This window comes from Cygnus atratus, chromosome 3 (assembly GCF_013377495.2).
Source record: "Cygnus atratus isolate AKBS03 ecotype Queensland, Australia chromosome 3, CAtr_DNAZoo_HiC_assembly, whole genome shotgun sequence".
NCBI lineage: Eukaryota > Metazoa > Chordata > Aves > Anseriformes > Anatidae > Cygnus > Cygnus atratus.
This window is the reverse complement of record NC_066364.1, coordinates 878,604-897,092: the sequence shown is the minus strand read 5'-3', so window position 1 is coordinate 897,092 and position 18,489 is coordinate 878,604. Positions and strand designations below refer to the sequence as shown.

At 56.8% G+C, this 18,489-nt stretch overlaps 1 protein-coding gene across 1 annotated transcript in view; it reads right to left on the bottom strand.

Moving 5' to 3' along the window:
• Positions 1-17,316, bottom strand: part of RAB10 (RAB10, member RAS oncogene family) — a 43,511-nt gene extending 26,195 nt beyond the window's left edge. The window contains exon 1 of the mRNA XM_035568303.2: positions 16,808-17,316. Within this exon, the coding sequence (XP_035424196.1) occupies positions 16,808-16,934 (127 nt within the window). The 5' untranslated portion in view covers positions 16,935-17,316. The remainder of the gene's footprint in view (positions 1-16,807) is intronic.
• Positions 17,317-18,489: the final 1,173 nt, after the last annotated feature.

Here is an 18,489-nt window from a genome sequence, read left to right as displayed (position 1 = left end):
ATAAAGTTAATTTTCTTTGCAGGGGCTCATACGAAGCTGTGCTTTGGGTTTTTGATGCAAATAGTGGCGATAACGCACGGATGGATTGGTTGCTGCAGCTTGCGGGGAGCCAAGCGAGGAGCCCGGGGTGCACAAGGAGCCGGGAGGGGACAGAACCAGGACAGCTGACCCCCAGGGACCAAAGGGATGTCCCATCCCAGAGGGCGTCCTGCTCAGCAATAGAAGCGGGAGGAAAGGAGGAGGAAGGACGGGATGTAGGGATGACGGCGTTTTCCCAAGCAGCCGCTACGCGTGCCGAGCCCTGCCTTCACTCCTGCCTGCCGACGGGGAGCAGGGAACGAGCTCCTTGGTTTGCTCTTCTCGCACGTGCGGCTGTTGTTGGCCTGGTGAGCTGTCCTCACCTCAGCCCACGAGTTCCTGCCCTTTTACCTTCCCCGTTCTGTCCCCCAGCCCACCTCAGGGGGGAGCGAGGGGCTGGGTGGTGCTGAGCTGCCCGCCGGGTTAAACCACAACGCTGCGCTCTTGTCCTGCTCACAAGATAATTTTAGTTTCTCTGAAAAAAAACAGAATTTTAAGCCTTAACACAGCACGCAGCTTACTGTGCAATCAGAGCAACACAGCCAGAGGTGGATGGAGACCAGGGCAGGCCAACACAGATCTCTTACCAGCCAAATACCTGGGGTCCAGCAGCCTGATTTCTGCTGTTAGCCTACGATAACTCCAAACGACCTGCTGCAAATCAAACTAAGCTATAAATAACTCGGCGTACCCACTGCACACACGCTGTTAGGACAGAAGCACTCGATAACTGAACTTTCACCAGTGCCAGCCCCGCACCGTGTGCCAGCACCACGAGTGCCCGTCCCGAGCTAACCCTCGGGAGCGGTCAGCAGGGCTCGCAGGGCCCAGGGGACCGAGCTCACGCTGCAGCCGCCTCTGCTCCGGGCCCAGCAGCCCCAGCTCTCGCAGCCTCTCCTCACAGCACGGGGGCTCCGGGCCCGGCAGCACCCTGGGGGCCCCGGCCTGGGCTCTCCCCACCCCAGGTGCCCCCTGGGAATCCGCCGCCCCCTCGGGACCACCCCGCAGGCAGCGCCCAGAGCTGCGACACCGCTCTGAGCCGGGACCCAGCCGCTTTCCCATGCCTGTAGCATGGGACTGCAACGTCCCAGCTGGGTTACACGGATGCTCTTCCTGCCCACGCCAAAAGCCTCGGTAAGGTCAATGCCCGTTGCTGTCCGCTCACCCAGGGATCTAGCTGTTTCAGCAGAGATGACAATTCGGATGGTGAAGCACGATTGCCCTGGTAAATCCACGCTACGACTCCCAATCACCTGGGCCTTCACAAGCTCGGAAATGGCTTCCATGAGGACCCACCTCCTGTTGTTCAGGAAGACTCCTTGTACCTCTCGGCTGTCTTTGCCGTCCTTTCCTAAATCTTTGTTTCCAAGATTTTTGACATTCAGTGACCAGGAGCGTGACACAGGACTAAAGATATAACCAGACTATTTCACAGAATCACAGAATCCTGGAAAGGTTTGGGCTTCAGGGTCACTTCCAACCCAGCTAATGCCAACCCCCTGCCCCCAGCCCCATCCAGCCTGGCCTTGGGGCACCCCCAGCTCCTCGGGGCGGTTTCTGTGGCAGCAGCACCAAAGCAGTGAATTCATCGGTTTCATCTGCCCCGCACCAAGGCTTTGCAGCGCAGAGTGTGCAAACTAGAAGAGCAGCAAGGACTCACTCGTCCTGCTCTGCGAGGTTTCAAGTCATGACAACTTAGCACTCACTTAGTCACATCTGAACAAAGAAATACCCATCTCGTATGAAATCTCCGGAAACGTACCCTTGGTTAATTCCAGGAGTCTTAGAAAGCTCCACGCCGACTGGGCACAGGAAGACAGCCACGGCGGCAGCGCTCTGTTTGAGAGCTGAGTTCTCATCAAGCTGGACACGTGAGAACGGTAACGAGAAACCATCTTAATGGTTTAAACCACGATTCAATCAGTATAATTCCACCAGCCACAAACGATGAGATTAGGTTTAGACTTCTTTGCTCCTCTTTCCCCATGCATCCAGTCACTGCTGTCAGTCTTCCCGTCCTCGGATCTGGAACTCGGAGGCTTCTCCTTTCAGGAAGGACCTTCCCTCGTGCTCCGTGAGCCGCCCATTCATCAAGCAAGGCGCTATTTGCGTAACCAACAAATGCCTTGCCTTGGTTCCCTCCTTTCAGGGAGCGCTCACTCCTTTGTCATGGAGAGACCAGCCTCAATCCACACCACCTCGACAGCAAATTATACGGAGCAAGTTTGTCTCAGTGATGTTTGAACTAAGCACGAGCTATGGAGGAGACCAGCTGTACCTCCAACTGCTAAGGACCCACGGGAGAATCTCGGGTTTGTCTCCGTACATGAAGGACCCCCAAAACTGCTATTGCTGCAGAGCAGCTATCAAGAGAAGTCGTTACGACCAGACATCTTGCTCGCTGTGCATCTTAAACCGCTCGCTCACTTATAGCTTCTCCTTCGAGGAACGCAGTAGATTCTCAAAATCCAAAGAATCAACCTACCTTTAATGTTTAGAACCAGATCTGCTGAACTAGAGATCCTAAAAAAAAAGCCCAAAACATAAGAGCTTGCTTCCTTTCTCAGCGGACTGATGAAGTCCAACAGGACCTGAAACTCAGGCAGGAGTTGAGCTGAACGGGAGGTTTCCGTAAGTCTCCCTTGAAGCAGATTTTCAGTCCCTCCAAATCATTCCCACAGCTCTTTCCTGAACCCTCATTTTTTCAGGACGATTTTGTACTATCTTTATAAAACTCTCTACAGCCTCATTTTCACTATTACTGCATCAATACATTACCAACCCCGGAATGTATCCGTAAGGGAGACTGCAGGCCAGCAGCAGTAGTACTGCTGCCAGATCATCCCCTCCCAATTATTAATTCTTCACGAAGCAGATGACAATCCTGTGAGGCAGCAACTCTAGTGTGACCTACATTCTTCCAGCCCAGATGCCTGCGTTCGTTGTGCTTCCAGATGCTGCCTCACATTACAAACAAGCAACTGAAATGAGACCGGCGTTGCAGGGATGCTGGATTTATGCAAATCATCTTGACCTACCGATAAGGGGGACCCAGCCGAATATTCATTTGGGTGACAGATCCGCCCAAATGGCTTTTTATCATCCCCCCAAAACCACAGAAGGCCATTGTTATCCAGCCTGACCTCTTATCTGAGAAAGGCCGCATTCTTTGAATTCATTCACGTCTTCGTAGTTTTCAGGAGGAGGGGATCTTCGCTCTGCTGCGGCTTCACCAGAGCTTTCCAAGCTGGCTGCCCCACGGTACGGCCACAGCCCAGAGAGAAGCAGCAAAGTTCAGGTTTACAAGATCCGGAATGACATTTTCCTAACCTGAAATTCTTTTTGAAGTGCTCCCACTTCCCTTCAAAGCGGCAGACAAGCTGTAAGCATGCAAGCTTCCTTCGTGCATCAGTCAGTTCAAGGCTGAATATTAAATCTAGGTCAAGACGACAGCCTTCCAGCGCAGCGCGCCAGAAACTCTCTTCCCTCCTAGCCTCACTTGAAACCTCCTCAAAGATCAGAGATTTGTACGAAAACCACGGGTTAACATCTACATCTTAACTCTGGAGTAAACCACCACCAAAGTCAGTATCGCTACCAGAAACTCTTTACGAGCACTTGAGGGCAACATTCAAGTGAGAAACATCAAGTCGTCAAGGACAGAGGCAGAGGTGCTGTGAATTGTTTATTCCATATACCAGTCTTTTTTTTTTAAAATACAGATTGTATTCAAAAAATTGGCAATTGTCCACACGTTTAGGGCTCAGAAGGCTCTAAGGAAGCAAACGGCGTTAAGAAATCTGGGATTCCACGAGGCTGCTTCTCCTGAAGTGGCACTGTTCAGATGTTTAACGGATCGGTTACAACGAGAGGTGCTGTTCACCCCCGTACCTGGCATTAAAGCAGCCAACCCAAGCAAGCAGCGGGTCAGGCAGGCAGCGTCACCGTTCGGCTCACAGCTGTAGCTGAGGTCCCACCCCGTGCATCCGCTTGGGAGATGTTCTAAAACATCACTGCCACGCTCAACAGCGAAAGGGACAGTGACTTCTAGGAACCGCGCACATCTCGGCTCCCTTACTGTATTTATCCGCTGCGTACACCTAAATACTGACCCGCAAACCAAAAGCTAATAACGAGGTTTACTTGCAAAGATCACTACACAATACACCATTCCTGTAAAATTAGGATAACGACATCTCCAAGGGAGGAACTAAGACACATGAGCCTAAAAACACCAATCAGAGGTGCCTCGCTGCAGGTCTGTAGGGAGAGGTACTTAACGAAGCAAGGCTGCATCTACAGGAGCTCCAAACAAGCCCGTTCCCGGCGCTGAGAGGTGTGATGGCCCCCACGTCCAAAGGGTGGGGGAAGCAGCACGTGCATTCATGCCTCAGCACTTCAAGCCACAATTTGGGCGATTAACAAACGCACCACCGGTGGTTTAAGGTGACAGAGACAGCTGAGGAGGTATGGAAGCAGCACCTGCCTTTCCATCCCCGGCAAAGCAACCTGGGGGGAGCGCTCGGCTGCTGCAGCCGTACCCACCAGCACCGGCCCCGCAGCGCCTCCGGAGCACGAAGCGCCGAGCAGCACGGCACGGCCACGTCTAACAGCCAGCCGGGGGACGGCAAGCGAAGTTCACGGGGCCACAACTGCAACCAGCTGAGTGTTGGTGGCACAGTTCTGATCTCTTGGTTCTCATCTGAGAGCCCGGGCAAGGTTCAGGAGAGAAGGAGGTAACCGGGGCAAGGAGCGTTTCCCGAAATGGATGCAGGCCCCGGGCCTCAATCCCAGAATCATCTAGGTTGGAAGAGACCTCCAGGATCACCCAGTCCAACCTCTGACCTAACGCTAACAAGTCCTCCTCTACACCGTATCACTGAGCTCTACACCTAACCATCTTTTAAAGACCTCCAGGGGTGGTGAACCAAGTCCTCCCCTCAACCATGTCACTAAGCGGCAGCTGCTGCCAGCACTTGAAATCTGGCCCATTTAACTTGTAAGCACCACTCCGGTTTATAACGTGTCGGCACCACTCCGGTTTATAACGTGTCGGCACCACTCCGGTTTATAACGTGTCGGCACCACTCCGGCTTATAACGTGTCGGCACCACTCCGGCTTATAACGTGTCGGCACCACTCCGGTTTATAACGTGTCGGCACCACTCCGGTTTATAACGTGTCGGCACCACTCCGGTTTATAACGTGTCAGCACGACAGCCATGAATTTCGGGTGCAGCAAGTCTCCCTTATGCTCACACCCAGCACACTGAGGTTGAGATCCCAGAAAACGGTTCGGTCTCACCTTGGTGCCAGTAACCTGCCACAGAAGATGGGGACAGAAGCCATTTTCAAGGCAGGACCGGTTATGAAGCCTTCTCAGCCTCTCCTCCCTCACTCATTAATAAGCATTAATTCGATTTTTGTCTAACGGAGTCCAAGTGTACGCAGCCTCTAACGCTCGGTGATGGTCCTTGGCGGGGCACACGGTGCAGAAGGAGGGGAGGGGGGCACAGAAAGCAGGCAGCTCAGCCCGCCAGGGTCCCACAGGCCAGCATTCACTTCAGCATTTTCCTCCTGGGGACGGAGTTCCAAGAAGTCACGTGGAAGTACAGTTCCAATGCCCATGGAAAGAAAATCTCTGCTCAGAAAGAAAACTGAAGCTTCCTGTTGACACCACCTACACTGCCGCTTATGTCTGTGAAACCCCCAACAGTTTCAGTTTCGGCACAAGCCGTTACTTCTTCCAGAAGAAAGAAACTTTCTCATTTTGTTATTCCAGAGGCTAAACCTTACACAAGGCTCCCACAACCAAAACAAAAGAAAATGAACAAAGGAGCTATTTTAGTGATCTTTTATGCATACCAAGAGACAAGAGAGACAATAAGGTTTTTATTCGCAAGGTAGTAAGGAAAAAAAGGCAAAGCTCTAGCAAGAACCACTACTCCAGAGCTGTTCCGTGCAGCAGTAACCTCTGCTGAGTGTCACTTAATTCCACGTTTGCAGGCTGATTGCCCCCACAGGACGTAGCAACCACGGGTCCTAAACCACCAGGCACATGCGCTAGGGATGTTCAGGTTCGATTGCATCTGATTAGATCACTTTTCATGGGCGCCTTAGCCTACTCACGCTATATTCGTCAGCTCGAAAATAAACACGGCACACGAATCTGCTTTCGTGCACGCTGCTGCTATTTGTGAAGCAGAAAATTTGTCACTCCTTGCTGTAACAGTAATTCTGTCCTCAACTACATAAACATAAAACTCAAGTCAACACCTACCCTGGCTACTTTCTACTCACCAGCTTGAGGAGAAGGCTAGCACAGAAAGAAGGCGAGCGGATCCATTCTGTCTGCTTGAGCAGCAGCACTAGCTCCGCCAGAGCAGCACCTACGGGTCTTGGAGGTCAGCAGAAGATTCAGCCCCTGGATGAGAGACAAATACCTCCAAGCTCTCTGCAGCTACGCCTCACTGCCACGCCCAAGCTAAGGCCGGTTACCTTTTGTTTGGGGAATTAAAGCTCCGTACTGCTAACCTCACGGAGGAGAGGCCACCGCTGCCGCTTGCAGCCCAGGCACGGTGCTGGGACGCGCGCTTGCAGTCCCTCAGCCGTGCCGACAGCTGAAGGCACCGAGCACCGAAGCAAAGCACGGGACTGCGCGACCGCCTCCAGCTTCCAGCAGCAGAACTGGAGGGTCAGGAACTCCTCCGTCATTTCCAGACAGGTTCGGGAGTCTGTCTGCATGCCACAGTCATCACCGCTACCTGAGACCTGAGTCTGCGATGCTTCACGTGCTTCCCAGGATGGGTGAAGTTTTCAGAAGCGCATTTTTCTGAGGGCCAGGCAGTTACTGCGTTTGAACTTTTATCTATTTTCTCTGGTGAAACAGTCCGGGAAGCTGCCTTTTCCAGCCCACGAGAAGGAACGCACGTACTTGTGACTTATTGCTGGAAACACGGGTTTCTTTCCCTAAAAGCAGTGAATGCTGCCACCATTCATGAACTTACCCCGCTGACTCCAGCTACCTGGAGCACACCACGGCGGCCGGCACGGGGCTTTCACTGCTGGCAGCCGGAGGCACCGCCGCCAGGAGCAGCAGCCCCGTCCCCCAGGGCTGGCGAGGGGCTGTGACCCAGGCCCTTCTGCCAGAGGCTTTCAATGCAGAGCTGCTGGGTAAGGCCGCGCCTACGATTTCCTACAGGGACGCCGAAGAACGGCATTGTGTGCGGTGTTAAAGATAGCGTGCGCAAACCGGAGCTTCGTGGCTTGCACGACACGGGCGCAGGTCGGTCTGCACGTGCCTGAAGCAGCCGCCGTGTGATTTAGGGTGCTCTCCGTTACCGAGCATCAGCACGTACGTTCACTCCAACACCCAGGTTTCAGAAAAAGCTTTACTTTAGGAACGCTTCAGCATCAAGAATCAGAAGCCTTCACAGAGGCGAAGCAGTGCAGGTTTTCATCTCTGGTTTAAACCAATTCCCAGGACTCCAAGACCATTTCCACGCTGCGAGCAGCTGGTGACGCCACCTCGCTCACCCCATGGAGACCAAGTTCTACGCCTGCAGACGTTTCCACCCAGCCTCCTGAAGTTCTCCAGTGAGCACAAAGATGAGCAGCAACGTTCCCAGGCTATTTAGCAGGAAACCTGAAGCAAAGGAGGAAAAAAAACCGCCCACTGCTGCAATACTGCCCAGAAGCATCGCATTTGTCAGGAAGTTTTTATCGCCTTCGGTAATTATTACTGATCCTGCTACACTCCAATTGAACTCGTGGAAAGAGCCCGAGAAACAGGGATCGCGTACCTTTGAGGAGGGTGGAAAGAACTGGGAGAACGCCATCAGCACTGCCTAGAATCACAAGTTCCTGCTACCCAACACCGTGGCCTCTCTCCCAAGGCAGCACCGGAGGCCACGAGACTCGCTCGGATGCTTCCAGTTTGCTGCACGCTGCAACAAGGCCGGTTACACCTCGTCTGCAGGAGGAAAAAAGCCCCAGGCTGGCACCGCGCAAACCCTCAGCCCCAGCGGAGGGGCGCCGTGTGCCAACCGACGAGAGAAGACGTGCGCTCACAAGACAGCTCCAGAGATCCCCGCTTTCCACTCCCACGGAGTAAATCCCTTTCCCCTTGCCCTGCAGGGAGCCAGCGGAGGTCGCACCGTCAGCTGTCCTGTCCCAGCACGGGGCTGCTGCAGCTCCCGACGGCACCTATCCTGCGGCTCAGCATCCCGCTGCAACACCGAATGGGGCTGCGTTGGAAAACAACGTCAGGACATACACAAAGAGTTCAGGTTAAAGGAGAATTTTAGCGACAGCCGGACCAGCAGCACCACAAGTCTCAGGGGCTGAAACCGAGGGTGACAACAGCGCTGGCCACAGCGGGAACGCTGAAGGTCCCCCAAAAGCTAGGTGAGGAGCACTGGAAGCGGCTCTGAGCAAGACGTCACTGCCTTCTTCATCCGTCGGCTCTTCCACCTCTTAAACTTTGTCAGGAGCTCTTCACAAAGCTGGGGCCATTTCCTAACGCCCAAAGACCAAAGGGAGCTCTTCAGACCTCCAAGGGGAATCTCTCCAGACCGCAGCGCTCCTGATCGCAGCCAGCAGCGGCTCAAACACGGCAAGTTCAGCCCCCCCCCAGGCCCCGTCCTGGCAGCCAGGACCGACGGCCACAGGCGTGGAGCAGGGAGCGAGTGCTTCTGACACAGCACCTCGGGCAGGGACACGTTAACTCGGGATGCTCAGCGTCCCTTCCGGAGAGATCTTCCTTACCCCGAGGGCAGCAGTCCCCTCGGCTCTGCCCTTCTCGTCCAGCCGCACAACAGCGCTCCCGTGTCCGCTGCTCCTTGCCCCCGTGCCCGAACTGGGGGCCGCATCCTCCTGGCTGGATCAAGGCAAGCAGCTCGCCAGTGCAGGCAACGCAGCCCGCACTGGGACACACGTCCTGTGCCACACGGCCACCACCAGCAGCCACCAGCAGCCTCGCGCTGTCACAGGGGGAGTTCCTGAGACGCCTCTGTGCAAGCCACCAGCCCTGGTCACCAAACCAGGAACGAGAAGCGCAGATGTTCCGGAGAACTCACACCTGGGCCGTGCTGTGCCGCGCGCCAGCAGTAAGCACAGAGCCGCGGAGCTAGCAGCGCTACCTCTGTTTTTGCCAGAAACTCCGGCAGTTTAAAAAAAAAAAAGTGTTCTGTCGTTTATTGGCAAGATCAAAAAGCTGGGCTGAGATGAAAGCACAGCACGCCTCCCGAAACAGACGTGGTGGTGGGATCCCCCGAACCAACAATTAGACAGCTATACTGACACCGCGCTTCTGAGCTTCCCCTGAAGTGAGGGAGAGGCGTACGTGCTGCCACGTTCGGGTGGATGCCATTTCTGATTTCGCCTCGCCCCAGTCGCAGGAGCCCCGACAGCCAGCCCGTGCGGACAGCTCAGCCTCTAACGAGCCAGTCACGCTGCAAGAAACCCCCTTCAGAAACAGGAGCGAGAGGGTAAGACGCAGGCTGCAGCAGGTTTGGGAGCACAGAAAACTAAGACCGCTACCTGAGGAGCTGGTAGCGCCTCAGTACTGCTGCCAGCACGTTCAGCTTTCTTCTTACTCGCGGAAGTTCAGACATTTACTATAGAGTTCAGACATTTACTATAGATCCGCAATGCTTCTAGAAGTGCAGCCAAGTCGGTTAGCCACAGGGAAGTCAGCTGCCACGGGGTTCGGTGGGGAGGAAGGACCCGGAGCGTGGCGACATCAGGAGGGCAGGAGGCAGGGGAGAGGACACGAGGCACTGTCCGAGCTCGGCACGGTAACTCGCGTGTCCAGACGCCTCAAGTCAATAACCGACCATCTCGAGTACAGACGATTCATCGTCAGAAGACAGGCGTGCTGGTGGGACCAGGGGAAGCCAAACCCACCTCAGAAGCAGGGACAGCCTCTGGTCAGGACCAGGCGCGTGCTGCCGAGGGCACGCTGCCGCAACGGAACAGAAACCAGTCCGATCTCATCAGCCACAGAGGAGACGAAGGCTCGACAAACCAGCTCCAGCGAACCTCCTGAGACCCTCGTGAAGCCAAGGATGGGCAAGGACCTCGCCCTGACCTCAAGCAGAGGAACGGTGCCGCCCACCCGGGCGCTCAGACCTTCTGAGGGCTCTGAAGCTCAGCTCCGGGGCCAAGGCCCACTCGGGGAGGTGCCGATCGCAGCCCCGTCAGACTTCTGCGCTGCAGAACTCCCACCACAGCGCAGCACGCCACCCGACTCACGTCACCTGGAAGAGATGTTTCCGGCACACCCCTCTTCCAACGAATGCTTCGGCGTATCTGGGACCTGGAGAGCTAGCCGGCAGTCTGGACGCACAAGGTGCCAGTCAGGACAGCATCCTCGAGGAAGGGGTTGTACAAGCAGAGATGTTGGCGTAGACATTCGGCACGTAGCAGCGGCCACGCTAGCAGGCCTCTCTCGGGGAGCGCCAAGCCACACTGAGGAAGCGCAAGACACGAACGGGCGTCTCTCCACACAACACAGCACGGAGCAGTCACAATCCCAGCGGGAAAAAGCCTCGAGCTGTTTCAGCTACAGAAAGGAGCAAAACCACGCAGAGCCTTCAACTTCGACCCACGCAAGGCTTCTAGTCACGCCCACGCGGCGCAGAAAGCCCCACACGGCTACGCGGTCCTGGAGCGCTGGAGGCGACGTGCAGCGGCCCCGCTCGCTCTGCAGCCCCCGCGCCACCGCACAGGGAACTCCCACGGCGCCGGGCTCTGACGGGCCCCTGGCGCAGGGCGGCGTTTGAGGCACCCCGCGTTACGCAGACCCGACGCTTCCACGTCTCATCGGGTCCCTCAGCCGAAGGGCCGCAGGGCACTGCCGCGGGGGGAGCGCGTGCGAGCGGCTCCCGGCCCATCTCCCTGCCGGGCAGGGCTCAGCCCCAGGCAGGACGAGGCTCCCCCAGCCGCCGTCCTTCCCCGGGACCCCCGGCTCTTCCTCCGCTACGCGGCCAACGCGCAGAAGTCGCTGCCCTTCCCCGGCTCCGGGATGGAGGCCGAGGGCGAGCTGCCGCCAGGGCAAAGCCCTGTGTTGCTGCCGCCTCGGCACTCGGGGCAGCAGGGGCTAAGGCAGAGACCCTCCGAGTCAGGATTTCTTTTTCCCTGTCCCCCAGTTAAGTGTTTATCGACGGACTCTCAGTCGGTTCTCTAATTAATTACCAATGCTAACTTCAAGGACAGGAAGAGATGAGGCGTTTTCTCATCTGCGGTTTAAAGACAGGAGAAACGCTTTCTTTTGGGAAGAGGTAGATCGGGAAGTCGAGGGGAAAGCACTCCCCTGCCCCCCCGGCCGTGCCCAGCGCCAAGCAAGGCGCTACAGAACAGCCCTTGGTTTGTGAATCACGGAGGGGCCGAGGTTGGAGGGGACGCCGGAGATCATCTAGCCCAAGTGACCGGCACCTACACCCCCGCCTACCTGCTCCCGAGCGAGTTTCCTTCCAACCTCACCAGGCATTTCACTCGGTCTTGTACAACCCAAGAACGGACTACGGACTACGAAGACAGCCTGCCAAATTCAGCCTGCCCTCTGAACCCGAAACCTGCTTTTACCCTAGGAAACATTACTGACTCCGTTCGCTCTTCAGCTGCGCCTCTTAGCGCTGATGCGACCCTTCAGCCTGGACGCGGTGCTGCCCTACCTGCAGCCGCCGCCACCCGCACCCCTTCCCAATCCCCCCCATCTCCCGGCACTCAGCACGCCCAGGAACCAGCTGCCTGTTGCCTGCGGGCAAGCACAACCAGCCGTCAGCGCAAGGACAGACGGACGGAGGAGCAGCCGGGCCGCGTGCACGTCACTGAGGAGCTGAGCAGCACTCTCACCCTTCGCCCAGGGTTTCCGCCCCGGGGCAGGGACAGCAGCAGCGCAGGAAAGCAGCGGGCGCAGCCGAGGGCTCCGTCCTGCTTCGTAGCAGGGGCCGGGAGGGGAAGGGCGCGGGGAACACGCTGGCACGGCCACCAAAGGCCGTCAATCACGCGACAGCCGCCATAAAATCAGTTTGCCCGAGTAACCTCTCGGCGTGACTTCTACCCCCCCGGGTGTCCCCACACCCCCAGCACACCTCTACGTGGTGACGTTAAGCAGCCAGATCGGGGAACGGCCGCAGCCCAGCTGAAAAACGGCGATGGCGGAAAGCTTCAGGCAGCTCCGTCCCTCGGCTCTTCCCCACACAGCCGTCCTCGTGTCCCCGACCGGCGGCGCCAGGCACACGCCACCAAAGCTGCTGTTTGTTATCCGTGGCCCCAGGAGCTGCCCCGCATCCCGCCCGGAGCCCCCCCAGCTCGGCAGCCCTCCCAGGGGGCACCCAGGAGGAGCACCCCTACGGTAGGTGCGCGGCAGCCCCGACGCGCCCACTGCCACTTTCTGCTTCCACGCTGAACCCATCCACGTCCTGCCCTCCAAGGGCTGCTGCGGCAGCAAGCTTTGCCGTTCGGTTATTCACCGTTCGGTTACACGTGCAGGAATTGCCTTTGCACCTCTGCCCGTCTGGTGACTTCTGCGCCCCAGGCCACGGAAGTGACTGGAGAGGAGTTCGGGGCGTGGGGGTGCTTGCTTTGGGGGCTGCTCGCTTTGGGGGCTGCTCTTCGCTCTGGGGGCTTTTTTCTTACCTCGCCCGCTGCATGCGAGGAGTCGGGTACGGACTGAGCACAGCCTCGGCGCGACATGAACAGAACCCGAGGCTGGTTGCTGCCACAAGTACAGAAAACAGAAAAGGAACGCGGGGCAGAAGCCAGCCAGCGCTTCCTACTGCTGCAGAAATACTGCGATTTTTTTTTTTTTTTGGACCCTAGAAGTTGGGAATCCAGGTCGGTTCATTACAACCGCCACGGAGCTAAGAGCGCTTTGGCAATCCAAAACAATTTCTGACTGATTTGTTTCCCTACGGCCTACCAAGTTTTTCCCTCCGTTTGCTGTCTGGGTCTCCTTCCTTCCTAATATTAATATATTACAGTAACAGGCAGACAAACCTCACAAGATATAAGCAGAAACTCGTTAGTTATATTTTTGATATCTGAGGACTTCTTTAAATTTGACTATCTAAACATACCATTATACAACGATTCCAAAGCAAGCGCTCAAAATCACTTCTAATAAAGGCCAAAGAAATTACAAAATGAAAACAAGCTGAGAGAAAAACCAATTTCATCAGCAAGCAGTTTTCATATACCTTTGCCCTTAAAAGAACGCGGTGTTGCACGCTCCTAGCACAGCTCCAGCACCAAGACCTCCCCGTATTCAGAATAAAACACGCAGCGATCAAACCTCAAAATCTTGCTGCTTTTTCTCCATCTCTTTGTATCTGTAGAATCGCTCAAACGCTGACTTGCAGCCCTCGCAAGTAAAGAACAGACAGGGAGAACACCCGGATCTCCAGCGTGGGCTACGACCCACCAAAGTTTTACCAAAACCACTGGTTTCCAGAGGGGCTCTCACAAGGACTACACGCTCTTTGTCCCCCGGAGTACATCACTAGAAGCATTCAGGTTTCATGGGAAAACATTTCTTGTGACTCACCTTAATTTGCATTTTACTTCGTCAAACAAGTCAAACAATAGCAATTACGTGCTTGAGCTCATTCTGACATTGAACTCTTCAGGCAGCCAGCCCTCCCCACCCGCTCACAGCGCCGGCAGCCCAGGCTGGCGCTTTACCTGCTGACCCCCCCCGCACGGCTTCGCCGCGCGCCTGCGGAGCTGCCGGACCCTTTCCAACGGTTCACTTCCAGCCGTCACCAGCCTGACGCGCTGGGTGCCAAGAAAAATCGACTGCGAGAAATTAAGCACGTATCGACTGGAAGCTACTTACGCTGCCGGTCCTAGAGCAAAGGACCTCAGGAGGTGGCTGGGGACAGGGGCAGGCGGCGGGGGCCCCCCCCACACCGCGCTCGCGGGCGGCCGCAGGAGCAGCTTCCACCGACAGACCCGACCCGGCGGCGGAGCGCCCCTGAAGCGGAACTGCCCAGTCACCGCCGCTTCTTACAAAGAAACATCAAAGCCATTTTCGCAGCCCGGAATTGCTGTTTTGCCAGACCCAGAAACGGCTCGCGACAGGCCGAGCCCTCTCTCGTTCGGTCGCTCTCCACCTGCGAGCAGCAGCGCCGGAGGAGAAGGGCCCTGCTCTCCGCGGGGAGGTTGCGATGACTTAGGGATTCTTGCAGAAGGGCCACGGGGATTATTTATAGCGCCTCCAGACGGGGTAATGAAATCACTCACACGCGCACCTCGTCACATCAGCAGCCTAACTGCTGTCTTAGCAGGAAATATTAGATTGAAGCGATGCAAAGTCCAAGAGAGCCTCCCCGACCACACGGGCAGCAAACACCCGAGCTGCCGCCGTGCATCGTGCCTACCCCATTCCTGAAACGCGCGAGGGCGAAAGTCAGGGCATGCAAGTTGCTAACGTGAAGTAGGAACGCACATTCCTGCGTCTGCATTTACATACGCAGAGGAGCCTTTGCTTTGACAGAGCTGACCCCCCCCCCACACACACACACACACCCTTCACGCACACGGACAAGTTCCGGCAGTCTCCGAGACCCATCTCCTACGCGGGCCGGCCCCGTCCCTGCCCCCAGCCACCCGTGCAGCAGCACACCTTACGTGCTTCGCTATCTCAGGTTCTTGGTGGAGCTCCGGGTAAACACAGAGGCATGAATCAGAGCTAACAAGCTCCTAAGGTGGCTTCCCTCTCTCTCTCTCTTTTTTTTTTCTTTAATAGAAGGAGAGATTCAGCCAATAAGCCAGTCGCCTTCAATGTCACCTGCTGCGTACACAAGCGATTTGGAAACGGCATTTCCTTGTTGCTACAGGTCAAAGACTCGTCTGAGCTCTTTCCTGAACGTCTCCTGTTCGGCTGCGAAACCCGCCCGGCCCGGGCAGCTGCCGCAGCAGGGGTCAGGCTATCGCAGCAGTCACCTCCACGGGCCACGTGCCCCTCCTGGATCGCCCGTATTCCTGCCGCTGCTGCACCAGGAAAACCTGAGAGCGTTTGAGAAAGCTCACTTTGAGGCAGATTGCTGGATTGCTTTGTTGTAACGATGCCGACAACAACTGGGCAGGTGTCTGAGCCCGCTGCAAAAGCTGAGGATTTTTCCCTCGTGGCTGGGCTGCGCTTAAAGGCGTTTGCGAACAGTCCCCATTTCACTTGGCATTGCTTGCACAGACGCACACCTCCCCACCAGGTTTCCTCATTAAGCAATTGCAGACAGAAGAACTCAGGAAACAACGCACTGAAGCCACCTTCATGCAGTTAAGCGCCTGAAATTCAGCACCACACGGAAAACCCCAAATCTGTCAAATTCCCCTGCGAAGACGAAAGCCTGACACCCTCTGACCCAGCAACCCACCTCGAGTGGTGCCTGCTGCTGCCATACCTAGACATTCAGCTCAAAATTTAGGAAATGAAACTTGTCTTGTAGTGTATACGCGCTACACTTTACCTACTCCAGAGATACCCGCTGGTCTAGCTCGGTCCGACCGCTCAGGAACACCCTCAGCCTCCGCTCGTGCGCGTTTGCTGCTAAACCTGGTGATACTCTACCAGAAACCTCAAAACCTGCCGAACGATGAAGCCCGAGAACTCATTATTAAAATCACTGGTCACTAAAACACAAGCCCTCTGGAGCAAGAGCCACCATATATATATATATATTTATATATATATATATAAATACCTGCTGCCTTCTTAACCAAGACGTTGGCTGCTTCTAACTTTGCCAATGGCAAGGAGCCTTCCCAGCACCCTCCGACAGCGCCGGAGCCATGTGATCCACGGCACAACTTGCCAAGCAGCACAGAACCACGCCGCGGCCCCAGCAGCAAAATAAACACAGCCTCCAGTAGCCAAGGCATGGGATGGTAAAAGTTGACATTAAGCAACCTTCACCGCCCCCACCCCCACCGACCAAGAACTCCTCAGCAAAACCGCGAGCTGAAGCCCCAACAGCTTCCAGACGACTGCTCCCTGGCGCTTCGCTGCCCTCCAAGCCCAGACATCCTTCCTTTCGCTTCAGATTACCAAGGCCTTGCTTGCGAGCGTCTGCTTTACGTCTCAAATTCTGAGCTATGATTTTCAGGGTAAAGTTGGGGCACTGAGGAGGAAGCACGCAGGCGTGTGCTCGCACCTAGCGCTGAGGTTCACGCTGGCACCGTGTTCTCCTACCCTTGGTCAACAGCTGCATTGCCAATGGTTTAAGGGACTTCCATCGGCCACAAAAAGCCGGATCCAACTCATTTTTTTCCCCGACGTGCGGCCGGTGCCCGCACACATTACACCACAAGGTGCGGTGGAAGCATTAATTCCCTTAAATCGCCGCCGAGGCCAGAAGGTTTGAAGCCGCCGACCTCAACGCTCGATCTGCAAAAACAAGGCGGCGGCGAGGAGAGGGAAAGCAAAACCCCTCGCGGGGCCACGGAGGGAGGGCGTCGGGCAGGCGAGGGGAAAGCGGGGCGAAGGCACGGCCCTCGCCCACGGTGAGGGAGCTGGGACCGGGGGCTGGGGAGGGGACATGGGGCGGGGATCCGGCCCCTGGCGTGAGACACTGGGGACACGGCTGGGGATGGAAGGGGGCAGGGGGGTGACAGGGGGATATGGGGGCAGGGGGATACGGGGATATGGAGGCAGGAGGACAGGGGGACATGGGGACATTTTGGGGACGGGGGGGGGGGGGGGGCGGGGGTGTCGGCGGGCACTGACCGATGGTGGAGATGAAGGTGGTGTTGAAGGCATCGTCGGAGAAGCGGAAGAGCACGCAGGTCTTGCCGACGCCCGAGTCGCCGATGAGCAGCAGCTTGAAGAGCAGGTCGTACGTTTTCTTCGCCATGGGGAGGAGGCGCGGCGGCCGCCGCCGCCCGCTCCGGCCCGCTGCAGGCCCCCCGCCGCCCTCACCACCGGGCCCGCCCCTGCCGGCAGCACCGGCGACGAGGAGGAGGAGGAGGAGGAAGGAGGAGGAAGGAGGAGGAACGGCGGAGGAAGGAGCCGACGAGGAGGGGGCCCACAAAATGGCTTCCTGCCGCGCTCCCCGCGCCGCCGCGGGCCTTCGCTGCTCCTCACCGGGAGGCAGCGGCGGAGCCCGGCCTCATAACCCCGGCCCCGCTCGGCCCTGCCCGGCCCGGTTCGGTTCGGTTCGGTTCGGTTCGGTTCGGCCCGGCCCGGCCCTGCCCGGAGCTCCCGGCTCGGTAACGGCGCAGGCCGCCAGGAGCGGGGGGGGGCGGCGGGGGGGGGGCGGCACTGAGGGAGGCGGAGGCGCGCACGCCGTGACGTCATCGCGCACGCCCGCCCCTGCCGGGCAGCAGGCTGCAGGCTGCACCGCGGTGACGTCACGCGGAGGGAGGGGGGGAGCGCAGCGCGGGGGGGGGGTAAGGGCGCGGCGCTGCCTCCCCTTCGCCGCCCGCCCCAGGCGGAAGTCCCGCCCCTCCCCGCGGCGCCGATTGGGCGCGGGCGCTGCCTGTCTCTCCCGGGGGGTGACGTCGCGCGGGGAGCCCCTGGGGAGGGGAGGGGCTGCCCCCGTGAGGTGATCGTGGGGCGCGGCTCCCTCCGAGCCGTTTCCGGGAGCCCTGAGCTTTGAGGAGTTTGTGCCACTTTTAATAAATATTAATAAATAAAGGTTTATTTTCGGTGCCTTGCTGGACGCCCCACAGGATGTCCTGCCGTGGAAGGGGCCGTCGTTGAGCCCAACTCCTGCCCACACACAGGAGTTAAACCATGTGTCCAACAGCTCGTGCATCCCCAAGCACCAAACCATGTACCTAAAAGCATTATCCGGACATTTCTTGAACCCCAACAGGTTCCGGGCCGTGTCCACCTCCCCAAGGAGCTCATCCCGGCGCTCCACAACCCTCCTTCCAGTGACAAACCCCTGCCTAACGCCCAGCCCGAGCTTCCCCTGACTCAGCTTTAAGCCCTTCCCTCGTCTCCTACCACCAGTCACCACGTAATTCACCTAATTCCAAAGATCTACTAGAAAAAAAATAGAATTGTGCCTCAAAAGTAGCCTCACTTCACTGACAGAGAGGCAAACTGGGGCAATTACAAAACATTTTTACCTCTCCCCTACGTACAAGTGCACCTTGCAGGTCTTTATTGAAAATGTCTCCTAGGTATGAATGAAAATATTTTCTTAGTATGCACATAAATGAGTATTTAAACCTCGGCATGTAAATATTTAGGTCATGCAATAAATGTGACTGTCTCACCCTCTGTGAAATACTTGTGTACAGCTGAAATGGTTGGAGGGGAAAATGACAGTGCCAACGGAGAGCTCCACCGTGAAGAGACCGCCACAGGTACAAACGGGGTCCACAGGCAGCTGGTCCCCAAAGGTTCATCAGCACAAGCACATCGCTAGAGGTTTTCACAGATTTTTATAATAAACGTTG